At 43.2% G+C, this 17,713-nt stretch overlaps 1 protein-coding gene across 28 annotated transcripts in view; it reads left to right on the forward strand.

Moving 5' to 3' along the window:
- Positions 1–17,713, forward strand: part of loxl3b (lysyl oxidase-like 3b) — a 177,721-nt gene that overhangs the window by 30,057 nt on the left and 129,951 nt on the right. For 15 of the 28 annotated variants that reach the window (XR_012388454.1, XM_073919374.1, XM_073919364.1 and 12 more), the window contains one exon: positions 14,062–14,269. Coding sequence is in view for 27 of the 28 variants with exons in the window: in XM_073919374.1 (XP_073775475.1) it covers positions 14,062–14,269 (208 nt within the window). In the remaining variant the exon portion in view is untranslated. Of the gene's footprint in view, positions 1–1,895; positions 1,947–12,240; positions 12,316–14,061; positions 14,270–17,713 lie in introns of all 28 variants that reach the window. The other 13 variants (XM_073919361.1, XM_073919368.1, XM_073919369.1 and 10 more) reach the window with 2 other exon arrangements.

Genomic DNA, 17,713 nt, shown 5'->3' on the forward strand with positions numbered 1-17,713 from the left:
CAGGGCTTTCTTTTTGTTTGTTTTTTTCCTCATAACAAATAATGATAATAGGTGAATGGTTAAGAATATTGTGGTCAAACTGACATCAACAGCGAAGGCCCGCCACTTAAAGGTACAGTAGTTGATCTGTCAAAAAGCTAACAGCTTAGCATATTATCTTTGGACGGTGGGGAGGGACTGTGATTCAAAGCCGCACCCCCTGAAATCGCGAGCGCGCGCAACAGCCGACAGATAACCCACTATTCATTCGCCAGTTGGTTAGTGCCAGCACCATGCAGGAATTACATTTATTATACTTTGCCACACTTGGATGCTATTTCAGAGCGAATACTCAGAGTAGCATGGTAAACAGTATAGGAAGGCTATTATTGTTCAGAAATGACCCAATGTGAATATAATAATAATAATAATAATTAATAATTCCTTACATTTATATAGCGCTTTTCTGGGCACTCAAAGCGCTTTACACACAATGGGGGGAATCTCCTCATCCACCACCAGTGTGCAGCATCCACCTGGATGACGCGACGGCAGCCATTTTGCGCCAGACCACACACCACACACCAGCTGATTGGTGGAGAGGAGACGGCGATGAAGCCAATTGGATATGGGGATGGTTAGGAGGCCATGATCAACAAAGGCCAGTGGGCAGATTTGGCCAGGATGCCGGGGTTAAACCCCTACTCTTTTCGAAGGACATCCTGGGATTTTTAACGACCACAGAGAGTCGGGACCTCGGTTTAACGTCTCATCCGAAAGACGGCGCTCACTGAGCAGTATAGAGTCCCCGTCACTATACTGGGGCATTAGGACCCACACAGACCGCAGGTTGGGCGCCCCTGCTGGCCTCACTAACACCACTTCCGGCAGCAACCTAGCTTTCCCATGTGGTCTCCCATCCAGGTACCGACCAGGCGCATCCCTGCTTAGCTTCAGTGGGCGACCATGTGAGAGTTGCAGAGAGCTAGCTGCCGGCAACTTCAGCTCAGTAAAGCAACTTCAGCTCAGTAAAGCAGGTTAGGCGGATTAGCACTATTTACTGATGTTTTGTTGTTATACTAAATATAAATCTACATTATAGATGCTGTCAAAGAACCTTATGAAACTGAAAATAATCACATCAATCTTTCACCAGGAAATTTCAGTGGCTGAACAACATGTCTGTGCATTTAAGTCAATTATAACAAAACACAATCTAACATAAAATAGTTTCAATACAGAACATTACCTGTCTAACAGTAATACTTTAGCCATGGTGTCGTCCCTCCTCCAGCGTGCTAAAGTAACTCCAATATTGATTCAGGTATTTAAAAGTTTCAATTCAGCATTTGATTTCTCCCGGTCCGTCTCGTGACCGCGCGGCCGCTTTAAGAGCGAATTATACCCGCGCCTGGCTTTACAGTAATAGGCCCGAGCTCGGCTGTCCTTCGGCGCCTTCGGCTCCGACTCGGCATCTGCGTGTGGATTCCGCAGAAGTCGGATTCTACATTTCCTTACAGACAGTCTGACCAGCTTATCGGAATTAAGGGAGATGACGGTCCGACTCTATTTAATTGGATGAAAATTTTTTTTGTTTTATGCTTTACCCAGAATATAAAAATACACATAAACACATTTAAATCATTTACTGTAATCATTACTATTGGACTATGAAGAGACTTTCAACCAGCACAACAAAAATGTTTCTAAAGACAATCACCTACTGCACCTTTAATTATATCAAAAAAAAAAAAAAAAAAAAAAAAAATATATATATATATATATATATATATATATATATATATATATATATATATATATATATATTTTTTTTTTTTTTTTTTTATAATTAAAGGTGCAGTAGGTGATTGATATATATATATATATGCTTGACCCAATCTCTGTGTTTTCAACAGGCATCTCAGAAAGAGATCTACTGAACCAAAAGCTAAAGTTAAAGCAACCAGGTATCATCTGAAGGAAAGAAACCAAACCAGTGTTCTTTCCCTAGAGCACTAAAGCACATGTGGCTTTAGTATAGTGACCTTATAGTGTTAGTCATCCTCTTACTAACTAACATACTTCAGTCAGTTATGCTATTAGTAATGCAGCTTGTTGAGGTGTGTGTGTGTGAACAAGTGTGTATATTTGAGGTGTGTGTTAACATGTGTGTATATTTGAGAGAGTGATGAACGAAACACATCTTCGTGAAGAACTTCTTGTGTACGAGGAACAGCTTTCAAGAAATCTTGAGTAAAATTTTGAAAAACACATTCTCCTACTCATACTAACATGCATGCCTGGTTCTGCTTAATGCATGCTTATCTTAGATATGTGCATTTCTGTTTAGATGTATATATAAGGCATGGAAAAATGAAATGATGATAGTTTTTAAAAATGATGTGGCATTTTATAGTTGTCATTTTTTTCATAGTATCGCCCGTAACAACATGGTTTGTTACACATGTACTTTTTTTGTATAAGTATACTGTTAATATAGATGTATTAAATGTTTATTGACCTCTGTTGCTCTGTCTTTAGTTAAATAGTTTTACTAAGGATCAAATCTAGGAGCATTGTAGTTACTTGGTTGGTACTATTAAAAGCTGTAATTAAAAACAGAATTTCTGAGCAGTTGAGTTCCCCCCAGACAATAAGTGATCTTCACAGATCATTTTGAAGCTATTTTTGAAGCTATTAAAGAAATGCCCTAATAAACTTATAATTATGCACTTAAATTTAGCTAGGCATTTTGTTTTTAGGAACTTTACCATGGTATAGCAGAGCAGCGTTTTACAGAATAACCCAGGCACTTTATAAAGTCTTTATTTTGTGGAAAACATAATGATCAAACTTGGAGCACAGAAATAACAAGAGATTGCAAAAGTACACACATCCTTAACTTAAGTAGAAGTACAGATACTCAGTTTTAAAACCACTCTGGTAAAAGTTGAAGTACTGACTACACTTTTGTGCTTAATTAAAAATAAAGAAGTATGTCCTGAAAAATGTACAAAAGTAAAAAAAAGTAAAAAGTACTTTTTTCAATTACAGTCCAAAACATGCAGTATAGGTGAATAATAATTAACTAAATTGGCAGTAGTGTATAAGTGTGTGTGAAAATGTAAGTGTGTATGGGTGTTTCCCAGTACTGGGTTGCAGCTGGAAGGAGTGTATCCGCTGTGTAAAACATATGCCGGAATAATTGCCGATTCATTCTGCTGTGGCGACTCCTGATTAATCAGGGATGAAGCTGAAAGATATAAGTGATAATAGGTAGGTATAACGCTCTGGTTACTAAAGTAACCTTTGTTCCCCGAGAGGGGAATGGAAATGCTATAAGTGGATTTAATCCCAATGACTGTAAAAAATATAAAATATTTTCCCATTGAACGCCTTGAGGGCAAAACGCCTGCTTGACGGGCACAAACTGTCGCAAAAGACTGCTGAAATTGGAGCCTGGACATGCGCAGAAGGACTGTCTAATGGAGCCAGAGGAGGAGCCGCGAAAATGAGCGGAATCGTGCTTCTAACCAAACGCTTTATGTAAAATCAACCACGCCCCCGAACTGCTCACTTGACTGCCGTATCTGCACCATAACAAAGGCTCGCTGATGTAAATATAAGCACTTACATTTAAAAACACAGAATAATATACGGTTTAAAAACGATGTGATTTAAGCTGTTATACTTTAATAAAAGCAATACATGCTGGACTGCAGAAATAAACAATATTTTATACACTCTAGCCTGAATATGAGCACAAATAATATATTCTCTTATTGTTATATTTGTTGTTGGTATTTGTTATCTTCATATGGGTAGAAATAACACTTGTAAAATATGAACAATAACATAAACAACACATACATTTTAGAAAGGTTTTTATTTTTAATTAGCCATCAACAGAACCCAAAATATAGCCTACACACCATAACGATTTACCATGTGGGAACAATCGTGCGTTTAGAAGATAAATACAGCAAGATTACTAAATATCAACTGGATATTTACACATCTATTAATACAATGTCCATCTGCTGCAACATCGCTAGTATATTGTTTATTGATTTTCTCTTAAATTGTTTATTTAATTTTTTGCGTCCGCTTTCATTTGGTTTATTCAGTGACTTCATTATATCTGGCAACGAGGAATTTACATTCATTTTAATATTTAGTTGGAGTTTTCAAATAAAATGGCAACAGTAAATAATGTAAATAAATAAAATCTAACATTTACAGCTCTATTAGGCTATATAAGATTCGGTTTCAAGAACCTTATAATGTTTTATAACAGCAAATTCAGTAGATTACTTAATACCATGCTGATGCCGAAACTTAAAATGCAGAGACGTCCTGTAAAGCAAGCTCAAAAAACCTTACAGGAGATCAACGTGGAGATTATTATTTTAGACACAATTAAAAATTACTGCTAACGATCACCTGTATTTTCCCCGCATTTAAATGAGTTTATTTTATTGTGCAGTTTTATTGTCATTTTTATACTGAAATTCTTAATTCTTGTGCACTACAAAATTTACTCAATTTTATTATTATCTAATAATTGTGCAATCAATACAGGTTTACTGTTATTTATTTTGTCCTTTATTTAAATATTTGCGATGTATGCTGTTTGCATTTGGGGAGATATGATGGCAGAATATATTGACTAGCCGTGAAAAGGGGTAGTACGCATATAATAAGATGGTTAGCGGAGAGGGAAGACGGGGTCCGCCTATGAGGGGGGACTGCACCATGGCTGAATAAGCATATGGGATTGCCTAGTGGGGATCACGCATAGCAGGCACCTATACCCAAAATGCAGGCTGACCAGCAGGCAGACCTACAACGTAATGGGCCAGCGAGTGACTCCTCCGCTGAGTCAGTGCTGGGGGCCTCAGAGGAATCTGCAGGGCTCACCTAAGCGTGGAACTTTACTGACAGAGTGAATAAGCGCACGTATCTCCGTGTTAGGGAGAATGGCGCAGCAAGCGTGTTTCAACACCTTAACGGGTTGTTTCCTCAATCACCAAGGGTTTCCTAACACCCTTGAGGAAACCGGCTTCACTCGCAGATTGTAAAACCTTGCAAATGTATTAGGTGTCACCCAGCCCGCAGCTCTACAGATGTCTGTTAGAGAGGCGCCGCGTGCAAACGCCCAAGAGGATGCGATGCTCTGAGTGGAGTGCGCACGCACTCCTGGGGGACACGGCTCGCCCTGGCTCTGGTAAGCGAGGGAGATGGGATCCACTATCCAGTGGACCAACCTCTGTTTCGATACGGCACTTCCCTGCTGCCGACCGGCGTAACAGACGAAGAGCTGCTCAGATGATCTAAAGCTCTGAGTGCGGTCCAGATAAATTCGCCAAGCGCAAACTGGACAAAGTAAATAAAGGGCTGGGTCTGCCTCCTCCGGGGGCAGCGCTTGCAGGCTCACTACCTGGTCTTTAAATGGTGTGGTAGGAACCTTGGGCACATATCCCGGGCAGGGTCTCAGGACAACGTGAGAGTAAGCCGGCTAGAATTCCAGGTACTAATCACTGACCAAAAATGCCTCCAGGTCCCCAACCCTCTTAATTGATGCCAACTTGACCAGCAGAGCTGTCTTCAGGGACAGAAATCTTAAAGATACTGAGTCAAGTGGTTCAAAGGGATCTGTACGCAGGCTTGTGAGAATGAGGGCGAGATCCCAAGAGTGCATGAGAGAGGGGCGGGGTGTATTAATTCGCCTAGCGCCTCTGAGGAACCGGATGATGAGGTTATGCCTTACCACGATGCTGCCAGCCACCGAGTCATGATGAGCGGAGATGGCAGCTACGTAAACCTTGATTGTGGAGGGCGACAGCCTGCTCTCCAGCTGCTCTTGAAAGAAAGAAAGCACAATGCTGATCTTGCAATTTCGGGGGTCTTCTCTACGAGAGACGCACCATTCAGTGAACAGACTCCACTTCAGGGCGTAGGCGCGCCTCGTGGAGGGGGCTCTAACCTGAATGGTGGTATTAACCACCACAATCGGTAGGTTACCTGAGTCTTCCTCGCATCTAAGGACCACATGTGGAGGTTCCAAAGATCGGGGCGAGGGTGTCAGATGGTGCTCTGTGCCTGAGAGATTAGGTCCTATCTCAAAGGGATCTGCCAGGGGAGGGCCATAGCGAGGAGGGAGAGCTCTGACATCCAGATCTGGTTGGGCCAGAGGGGCGCAACTAGCAAAACCTGCTCCTCGTCCTCCCTGACCTTGCACAGTAACTGCGCGAGCAAGCTCACTGGGGGAAATGCATACTTGTTCATGCCCCAAGGTCAGCTGTGGGCCAGTGCATATGTGCCGAGAGAGCCCTCGGTAAGGGAAAAGAACGACCGGCAATGAGCGTTCTCGGGGGCAGCAAACAGATCGATCTGGGCTTCCCCGAATCACACACATATCAGCTGAACAGACTCGGGGTGGAGTCTTCATTCTCCAGGACTTAAAGGCTGCCGTGGGAGTGCATTGGCTGCACAGTTGAGCTCGCCTGGAATGTGAATGGCGCGCAGCGATTTCAGCCGCATATGACTCCAGAGGAGCAGACGGCGGGCAAGCTGAGACATGCAGCGAGAGCAAATACCCCCCATACGGTTGATATACACCATTGCTGCTGTGCTGTCCATCCAGACCAGTACGTGCTGCTGCTCCAGCACCGGAAAAAGACGGTGGAGAGCGAGGAAAAATGCCTACAGCTCCAGGTGATTGATATGCCAATGCAACTGGGTTCCTTTCTACAGGCCCGCAGCTGCATGCCCGCAACACACAGCCCTCCAGCCCATGCTGGAAGCATCTGTTGAAACAACAACATGACTGGACACTTTTCCTGGAGGCACTCTGGTCTGTAGAAATAAGGGGTCGTTCCAGGGCTGAGGGCGCAGCGACTCGGTGTGTTCCCATGTGCCATGCGCGTCTGGGGACTCGATCGTGAAGCCAATGTTGAAGTGGTCTCAAATGGATTAATCCGAGCAGTGTGACAGCGGCTGCAGATGCCATATGCCCCAGGAGCCTCTGAAATATCTTCAGTGGGACCACTATTTTGCTGTCAAACTCTCTCAGACAGTTCAGCATTACCTAAGCCCGCTTTCCGGAGAAGCGCACTGTCATGGTGACCGAGTTCAGCTCCAGCCCGAGAAAAGAGATCCTCGGCACGGGGGCGAGTTTGCTCAACAGGTCGAGGTGCTGGAGCACCTTGTCTCTGTGCATAATCAATTGCTCTTGAGAGTGGGCTAAAATCAGCCAGTTGCCATGATAATTGAGGGTGCGGATGCTCGCGAGCCAAAGGGGCGCTAAGGCACCCTCCGCGAGCTTGGTGAAGATCCACGGAGACAGAGAGAGCCCGATGGGGAGGACTTTGTATTGCCAAGCTCGACTTTCGAACGTAAACGGCAGAAACTGACAGTGGCATGAAAGAATGGAGACATGGAAGTACATGTCCTTCAGGTCTATCGCTCTAGACCGGAGGATGAGCTTCTGCTTGAGCATTCTGAACAGCAGCTTGTGCAGACCGCAGTTCAAAGCGCGCAGATCTAGGGTTGGCCGTGACCCACCGCTCTTTTTGGGCACAATAAAGCACGGGTTGTAAAACCCGCTCTCCATTTCGGCTGGAGGGACAAGTTTGATTGCATCCTTCAGGAGGACAGCAATCTCCTCTCGCAAGACAGGGGCGGACAGGGGGCTGACCCTGGTGAAATACACACCCGTGAACTGCCTGCTTTCGAGGTGCTCCATGCACCCGCTTCGCCGGAGGCACGTGTGAGGGCGGGGCAGCTCTCGTAGGTGGGTGCCTTCGGCGAGGAGCAGCAGATATGGATGGCTCAGCGGGCAGATCAGGCTTACAGTCCGGCTGATACGTGACATTACCCATCGCATCAGACTGCTCTCTCACCGCCTTGAATTCCTAGATGAATTCCCAGATGGTGTCGCCAAACTGGCCAGCTTGGGATATGGGAGAGTCAAGAAAGCGGACTTTGTCGACTTTGCGCATATCAGCCAAGTTTAGCAAGAGATGGCGATCCTGGACCACTAGAGCCCATAGTCGGTTGCGGTGCAGTGAGGAGCTCGTGAAGCAAGCTTGTGTCGGACCCACCCTCGTGCAGCTGGGCCTGCGCCTGCGGTTGGAAGCTCTGGTAGGTTACCATAGCGTGCAAGGCGGAAGCAGCCTGTGGCATGCTCGACCTGAGGAATCGCTTCATACCCCCTGGCTACTACACCGTCAAGAGTGGTGAGAGTGGAGGGACACGCAGCATGGGTAGTAAAAGGTGCCCTCCAAGACTGTGCGAGCCTACTGTGCACCTCCGGGAAGAAGGGGATGAGAGGCTTCGAAGGCTTGGCCCTCTTGTCCTCTACGAAGCACCCAACTAGTCAGTCCGGCCGCGGAGCTGGGGGATAAACCATCTCCAACCCCACGGCCTCAGCAGCCCCGGAAAGCACGGCTAACATGTTCGTTTCGAGATCTGTTTTGACAGCGCTCACCTGCCTGGAGGGGGGTGATGCTCTTTGGACAATGAAAACCCACCCTCCGATGCAGCAGTGGACGTCTGGTCCCCGGTGTCATCGAACGTAAGGGCTACCATTTGGTTAGACGGATCGCTTCCTCTGCTCGAAGCTTGAATGGAGCGATTGGAGAAGCGGGAGGTCCGGAGGTGACGGATAATTTCCCACTGGAACCCTCAGACCTACCCGAGTGCCCGCTGCAGTGCAGGGGACAGCTGGGGTAGTTCGCCTCTTTGCAAAGGCTAGCTGCGATCTTAACTACGCAACAGTCATGTCATCGCAATGATGACATGAACTGCCCGCGAGCACGGCATTAACATGCTGGACCTCCAGAAATGCAACACAGTGCTCGTGCCCATCATCCGGGGACAGGAAACCACCGCATCCAGAAACGCACGGTCAGAGCGCCATTCTGAAAAGGACGTGCTGCACGACTGTGTTGCTCTTTTTGTGAAATTTGCAACTTTATACGCACCGCTCTGGAGGACCGGACCCAAAGAACGCCAGGCAAGGGAGAAGCCCAGCTCGACTGTCTGCCGCTGCGTGTACACACTCTGGACCAGGAGACCACTCTTGTTTGCTCAAAATGCAGAATATCAGCAGGAGAAACCCTCATCGACTCTCTCAGAAGACTGTAGAAGTCTCTGAAGCAAAAAGGTTAGTGTCATCTTGCTTTCCCTGTGCTTATATGCTAAATTGATTGCAACAAGCATCAGGTGCGCAAGCTGACGCTGACAATTCATTTGGCCCGTTTATATACTCTTTCAGACGATTGGCTTTCTGAACGAAATCCCCATACGTGGATTAAATCCACTTATAGCATTGAAGTTCCCCATCCGAAGGGAAACTAGACCTCACATCCTATTGATAGATTAAAAAATAACTTACATTTCAAATTTTTAAGTAAAGTGTTTGTTGCCAAATTTATGAAAGTAGCCAAGCAGCACCACACCCTGCATTATAGACTAACAACATTGCTTATAAAGGCAGCCCATGCGGCCCTGTTAGATCAAAAATATTAGCTGCCATACATGTTGATACACTCTAAAAATAATTTTGTAGACCTGTCTATTTTTAGAAATAATGTCTTACATTTTACACTGAATAATATCCAAAATATATAGATTTTTTTTCTTTTGCTAAAATACATTTGTATCAAATTTGACTGCAATGTGCAAACTATTATTATTATTATTATTAATTTTTGCAATAGGCTAAAGCTGCTTATTTCTTCAAAGAGTAGCTCATATACATAACCTGCTATTTTAGTGTTTTGTATTTTTTATTTAGGTGTGACTACAACTAGGGCTGCTCGATTTTGGGGAAAAAATCATAATCACGATTATTTTGGTCATAATTGTAATCTCGATTATTTAAAACGATTATCAGTTGAAGTCAAAATAATTAGTGCTCCTTAGAATTTTTTTTTTTTTGAATAAATATTTCCCAAATTATGTTTAACAGAGCAAGGAATTTTAACAGTATTTCCCATAAAGTTTTTTTCTTTTAGGCTTATTTGTTTTATTTTAGCTAGAATAAAAGCAGGTTTAAATATTTTGAAACCCATTTTAAGGTCAATATTATAGCCCCCTTAAGATATATATTTTTTGATTGTCTGCAAAAGAAACTACTGTTATACAATGACTTGCCTAATTACTCTAATTAAGCCTTTGAATTGCACTTTAATCTGAATGCTTGTATTTTGAAAAATATCTAGTGAAATATTATTTACTGTCATCATAGCAAAGATAAAAGAAATTAGTAATTAGAAATGAGTTATCAAAACTATTATGTTCAGAAATAAGTAAAAAAAACTTATTTCTATTAAACAGAAATTGGGGAGGAAAAGGGGTTGCTAATAATCAGGAGGGCTAATAATTCTGACTTCAACTGCATATATACAGTTATTTTCCTCCCTGCAAAGGAAAGATAAATAAATACAATAGAATAAAAATATGAAACAAACTGTGCTTTAAGCATCTTCACTGTAAGAAAAACACTTTAGCTACAAAAATCCTTCAGTCAATTTTCGGGATTTTCAAAGGGATTTCCTCGTTTTGTTTGATTAATTATAAAAACAGGTGGCAGCAGGAATTGCACGCGGTCACTTTAATGGTTGCTCTTTCATGTGTCTTTTTGATCCTCAACCCGTTTGTTTATTACACAAATGAGGGTTAATATGAATAATCACTAAACACCGCGTTTTGACACCTATTTGACCATTAAATCGCTCACGTTAAGATGACATTAGATATATGCGCTCCTCTGCTCGTCTCAGTGTGCGAATGAGACCGAATGCTGACCGGCCGCATGGCTGTGTATGCTTGACGCACACACACATAAGCAAGTGGTCTTTCACGCTTTTAAGAGCAACAAACGTGAACAGCTGGAAAGGGGGCGGTATAAGATGCAATAATCGTTTAGCTCGATTAATGCTTTTTCATAATCGTTTGAAGCCAAAATCGAAATCGAAGCCGGATTTTCGATTAATTGCACAGTCCTAACTACAACCTTCAAAACACGTGTATGATAGTTTTTTCATGTGATAAATTAAGAATCTTTTGCATTTTATTTTTATTATCATAAATTGCCCAGTATAGTTACTTTGGTTGTTGTAAAATATTTGTTAAAAATTATTAATTTTTAAAGACAACAGTAAAGGCCTATGTAAAATCATATGGTCAAAAGACAAATCAATAAAAACTGAAAAACAGCATCAATTCTCTATTAGGAAATATGAACTTATCAGAAATAAAGGAAATAAACCGCAATGCATACATTTTTTATAAAGTGTTTGATTTTGTTATTAGTAAATGTACAAATCTTTACAAAAAGCACTATTTTTCGCGGTAATAGATTGAAAGCCAGTGCAGTATAATCGGACATGGACAAAAGGCTTAAGCATTTAAACGGCATGTTTTTGAATTGACTCCCTCTTTAACATCTGCGTTGTCATCCTAGCCTTTCTCATAGTAATCTTCATAAACTAGCCCATGTATGGTGCGCGATAGCCTTGAAAAGGCAGCGCACTGCAGCACGCATGCGCGCAATGAGGAGAAATAGATTGACGGCATCAAAAGGCACTCATATTCTTGTGCAATGACAAGAAATAATAAAGATCGTGCCACCAAACACATGAACATGAAAGTAATGACCGTGGTTTTAAAAATGTAAGCAGTAAAAACTACAGATATTTGTGTAAAAATGTAAGAAGTGAAAGTAAAAAGTTGTCAAAAAAAGAAGTAGTGGAGTAAAGTACCGAGACCAGAAAAATCTACAAATCTAGTATTTGTACTTATATAGTTTCCATCTCTAGAAATAACACTAGTCTCTCACAGCTCACTGTCTCTAAAAGACATCACTAGTTTCTCACTGGACATCACTAGTCTTTAAAATAAATAGTCTCAAAAAAGACATCACTAATCTCTCACAGCACATCACTAAAAGTTTCTAAAAGACATCATTAGTCTTACAGATATCACTAATCTATCACGGCACATAACTAGTCTCTCAGAGGAAATCAGACCTATTTGTGTACCATTATACTACTGATTTATAGTATATATCAAATAATTATCAGTTAGTTTGTGCCTCACATCAACAGTGTAACAGTGTTAGATCTTAAAAGTTTCTTCTCATCCTCTTTCCCTTGCATCTGCTATGTATTTATGTATATGTATGTACATGCATGTTGGATGTTGCTGTGGACATTTGTGTGTTTCTGTGCATAATGGATGTTTGCATTACAGGCAGGAGTCCAAAATTAAGGCTATCACTAAAACTAGCTCTAAGCCTAAACGGGGCAAATCAGCTGCGGCTAAAAGGTAACCTTAGTAAAAGTATGAATGCAAAATGGGGGGCATGCAAAGCCATCATGTCTCAGATCTTTGTAACCCTCTATTTTGTTTCTAACTTTACCTAAACATGTCAGATATGTTGCATTATAGGTGTTTCTGGTGCCTAAAAAAACTTTAATGAGAAAAAAAAGCTGGGGTCAGTAAGGCTTATAAAGTACTTTTATTGAGCAAGCCAAGGACACATTGAATTAATCAAAATTGACATTAAAGACATTTATATATTTATTTTTTATGACATTGATAATAATAAGAAAGGTTTTTGAGCAGCAAACCAAAATCATATGACACTGAAGACTGGACTAAAGTTCCTGAAAGTACTGTTTTGCTAGTGATTATTTTAAATTGTAAAAACATTTCACAATATTGTATTTTTATTGTATTTTATGTTTTAAAAAACTGTCTCTGTGAGGATAAGAAACTTTCACTGATGTGTGTTCTTGTAAATAATGTGATTGAATCATTATTGCTTTCCAAAATTAATTGCAGCAAGCATCTCCAATGTTTACATTTATAAAACTAGAAGAAAGGAATATGTGAATCTTAGAAATTCTGAATACAAGAATTTTGTGGGGCGAGGCAGTGGCGCAGTAGGTAGTACTGTCGCCTCACAGCAAGAAGGTCACTGGGTCGCTGGTTTGAACCTCGGCTCAGTTGGTGTTTCTGTGTGGAGTTTGCATGTTCTCCCTGCCTTTGCGTGGGTTTCCTCCGGGTGCTCCGGTTTCCCTCACAGTCCAAAGACATGTGGTACAGGTGAATTGGGTAGTGTATGAGTGTGTGTGTGAATATGTGTGTGGATGTTTCCCAGAGATGGTTTGCTGGATAAGTTGGCGGTTCATTCGACCCCGGATTGATAACGGGACTAAGCCGACAAGAAAATGAATGAATGAAGAATATTGTGATATTCAGTGTGGCGGAAGCTTTTCTGTAAAAAAAATGTTAGGTTCCACATTATGAATTTGTGTTGAGACAAAATGAAGGAATTCGGTTAACTTGTTACTTTTTACAAATTTAGTTGCATTAAACCTAAAAGAATTAAGTTGTTCCAAAAGAACCTCAAAAATTGTGCTGTTGCAACCTAATGTAATTAAGTAGTTTGAACAAACAGCAAATGTCATTTTTTATATGTACTATGAGAATGTAGCTTGATAACGTACACGCTACTCACCAGTAAATAGCTAAGCAGCTATTTTATAAGCTTCTAAAAAGGTACCTACTTTACAAGTTATTTCCTAAAAGTAGCTGGTTACTCTGAAGCTATTTTTCACTTACAATTACAAAAAAAAAAAGAATAAATGTTTATTCATAAATTTTAGGTTAAATATTCTTAAAAGGGTGCAATACAAAGCCTAATGTAGCACAAGGTATAAAAACTGCTAAAAATGTAGCAATCAAGTTATAAAATAATGAACTTGGATATGGCATTTAAAACAAAAAATAAATAAATTAAGAAATTCTACACTTCATTGAAGTTAATTGCCAATAATTCGAATACTTTATGGACTGAATTTTAACAGTTGTTACTTATTTAGCAGTAAATAACAAAATAAACTTATCAATGAGATGTGATTTAGCAAATAGATGGCTGTAATACATTATTGCTGTATGTGATTTTGTAAGATGATGCTGTGCTTAAATTAACAGCACATCAGGTTGAGAAATGCCTTTAACGTGTTTAATGACACTCATGGCCAATGTCTCTTTCACTTTTTTCAGGCTGTATGCTGAGCGGCAGAAGAACTTTTTTCTGGTTCATTCAGTGGCTTGTTTAGGCACAGAAGTGCACTTGGCCGCATGTCCTCTGGAGTTTAACTATGGCAATGCCACCGAGTCATGTCCTGGAGGAATGCCTGCTGTGGTCAGCTGTGTGCCTGGACCACTGTACACACAGAGCCCTACTATGAAGAAAAAACTCAAAATGCCGGTAAATATATGATTTATATGAAGCACCTATTATAGCACTCAGACTATGATACTTCTAATGAATATAAATTTATGAATATATTACATTAGTATGTGATGTAACTGTTTGTGAATGCATAAGATCTGAAAGTTTCAAGTTTCAAAAAGCATTTGATTTCCTAAAAGTAAGAGTGATTTGAAAATCTGAAACGATTCAGCACAAACATACTTGTCATGTAACATATACTTGTCTTGTGAACAATTTCTTTCTGCAATTAATCTCAAACACTGTGTAAAGCAATATGTATGTGCATGCTGGACCCGTATAGGTCCATATAACTAACACACTTTAAATTAACAAAGAAAAAAAAAACGTATCCATTGACTTTAGATCAGCTTTTTAGTTTGTCAATGGCACAACCTATTTCTGTTGACTCAAGATAGCAAACGCACTAACTGAATGGATGTGGAGGATGTGAAAATGCTATCTGTGCTGGGCTGAAACAAGCAAAAAATGCTCTGGTTACTAAAGTAACCCTCGTTCCCAGAGGAGGGGAACAGAAATGCTATTGGTGGATTTGATTTAGAAAATCCACGAATTGGGAGGATTCGGTTCAGAAGCCACTTGTCTGAAAGAGTATGGAACGGGCCAATAAATGCCAATGAATTGGCAGCATAAGCTTGCGCATGTGTGCTTCATTGCCAATTAACTCCGCATATAAGCACAGGTGGAGCAAGCATTCGCTATCCTTTTAAGCTGAAGAGACTTTACTAACAGCTAAGGGACAGTCATTATGGCGATGGTAAATAGCATTTCCGTTCTCCTCCTCGGGGAACGAGGGTTACTTCAGTAACCAGAGCGTTCCCCTTCGGGTGGGGAACTCCAATGCTATTAGTGGATTTGATTTAGAAAATCCACGAATTGGGAGAACTATGGAAAATGCCATAATGACAGCACCTTACCAACGCCTCTGATGAGAGGATAGTCAAGCAAGCGTGAGCGCTCCTACATCATGGGAGGCGCGGTCCTTCAACGTGCCCCTGGCCCTTACTTATCCCACTTCAACAGAAGTTTTACGGATTTAGATTTTTTTTTTGGGAAGTTGCAAGCGTCTAGATAATTCTAGGAATAATACGACAGTACATTGGGAAGCGTCCAGTCCCAATAGGGAGGACGCTGCGGAGGCCATCTGCTACCCAGGGGGGAGATATGATGGCAGGTACATATGGACTAGCCCTAAGGAGGGGAGTACGCATAATAAAAGGTGGTTAGCGGAGAGGGAAGACACGAGAGGGGGGACTGAACCGTGGCAGAATAAGCATATGGGATCGCCTAGTGGGGATTACGCATAGCGGGCACCTATACCCAAAACGTGGGCTGACCAGTGGGCAGACCTACAACGGAGTGGGCCAGCAAGTGACTCCTCCGCTGAGTCAGTGCTGGGGGCCTCAGAGGAATCTGCAGGGCTCACCTGACGGGGAACTTTACTGACAGATAAAAAGGCGCACGTATCTCCGTGTTAGGGAGAATGGTGCAGCAAGCGTGCTTCAAAACCCTCACCGAGTTGTTTCCTCAATCAACAAGGGTTACCTAATACCCTTGAGGAAACCGGTTCCACTCGCAGATAGTAAAACCTTGCAAATGTGTTGGGTGTCGCCCAGCCCGCAGCTCTACAGATGTCTGTTAGAGAGGCGCCGCGTGCACGCGCCCAAGAAGATGCGATGCTCTGAGTGGAGTGCGCACGCACTCTCAGGAGACACGGCTCACCTCGGCTCTGATAAGCGGGAGAATGGCATCCACAATCCAGTGAGATAATCTTAGTTTTGATACGGCACTTCCCTGCTGCCGACCGCCATAACAGACGAAGAGCTGCTCAGATGATCTAAAACTCTGAGTGCGGTCCAGATAAATACGCAAGGCGTGAACTGGACAAATAAAGAAAGGGCTGGGTCTGCCTCCTCCGGGAGCAGCGCTTGCAGGCTCACTACCTGGTATTAAAACGGAGTGGTAGGAACCTTGGGCACATATCGCGGGCAGGGTCTCAGGACGTGAGAGAAAGCCAGCCCAATTACAGGCACGAGTCACTGACCGAAAAATGCCTCCAGGTCCCTTACCCTCTAATCAATATCAACGCGACCAGCAGAGCTGTCTTCAGGGACAGAAAAGATACTGAGTCGAGGATCGAAGGGATCTGACGCGGGCTCGTGTAACGAGGGCGAGATCCTAAGAGGGCATGAGAGGGGTGCGGGGTGGATTAATTCGCCTAGCAACCCTGAGGAACCGGATGATAAGGTTATGCATTCCCACGGTGCTGCCAGCCACCGCGTCATGAGAGCGGAGATAGCAGCCACGTAACCTTGAGTGTGGAGGGCGACAGCCTGCTCTCCAGCTAAAGCACAGACACTGATAGCACAACACTGATCTGGCAAATTACGGTGGTCTTCTCTGCGAGAGATGCACCATTCAGTGAATAGACTCCACTTCAGGGCATAGGCGCGCTCGGGGAGGGGGCTCTAGCCCGAGTGACGGTATTAGCCACCGCAATCGGTAGGTTATCTAAGTCTTCCTCGCGTCTAAGGACCACTCGGAGGTTCCAAAGATCGGGGAGGGTGCCAGATGATGCCCTGTCCCTGAGAGAGTAGGTGCTCTCTCAAAGGGAACTGCCAGGGGAGGGCCATAGCGAGGAGGGAGAGCTCTGACATCCAGGTCCGGTTGGGCCAGAGGGGCGCAACCAGCAACCTGTTCCTCGTCCTCCCTGACCTTGCACAGTAACTGCGTGGGAAACACTACACTATACTACACTGGGGAAAACGCGTATTTGCGCATGCCCCGAGGCCAGCTGTGAGCCAGTGCATTCGTGCCGAGAGCCCTCGGTCAGGGAAAAGAACAACTGGCAATGAGCGATCTTGGGGGAAGCAACAGATCAGTCTGGGCTTCCCCGAATCGCGCCCATATCAACTGAACATACTCGGGGTGGAGTCTCCATTCTCCAGGACGTAAAGGCTGTCGTGAGAGCTCATCGGCTGCACGGTTGAGCTTGCCTGAATGTGAATGGCGTGCAGCGATTTCAGCCACGGATGACTCCAGAGTAGCAGACGGCGGGCAAGCTGAGACAAGCGGCGAAAGCGAATACCCCCCAAGCGGTTGATATACGCCACTACCGCCGTGCTATCTGTCCTGACCAGAATGTGTTGCTGCTCCAGCATCGGAAAAAAAAAATGGTGGAGAGCGAGGAACACTGGCAACAGCTCCAGGCGATTTGCCAATGCAACTGGGTTCCTTTTCACAGGCCCTGCAGCTGCATGCCCGCAACGCACAGCCCCCCAGCCCGTGTTGGAAACATCTGTTGAAACGACAACAAGACTGGACGCCTGTCCTAGATGCACTCAGCCCTGTAGTAACAGAGACTCGGTGTGCGCGCGTGTGCCATGCGCGTCTGGGGACTCGATCGTAAAAGATTCAAAG

The sequence above is a fragment of the Danio rerio genome, chromosome 13, assembly GCF_049306965.1.
Source record: "Danio rerio strain Tuebingen ecotype United States chromosome 13, GRCz12tu, whole genome shotgun sequence".
Classification (NCBI taxonomy): Eukaryota; Metazoa; Chordata; class Actinopteri; order Cypriniformes; family Danionidae; genus Danio; species Danio rerio.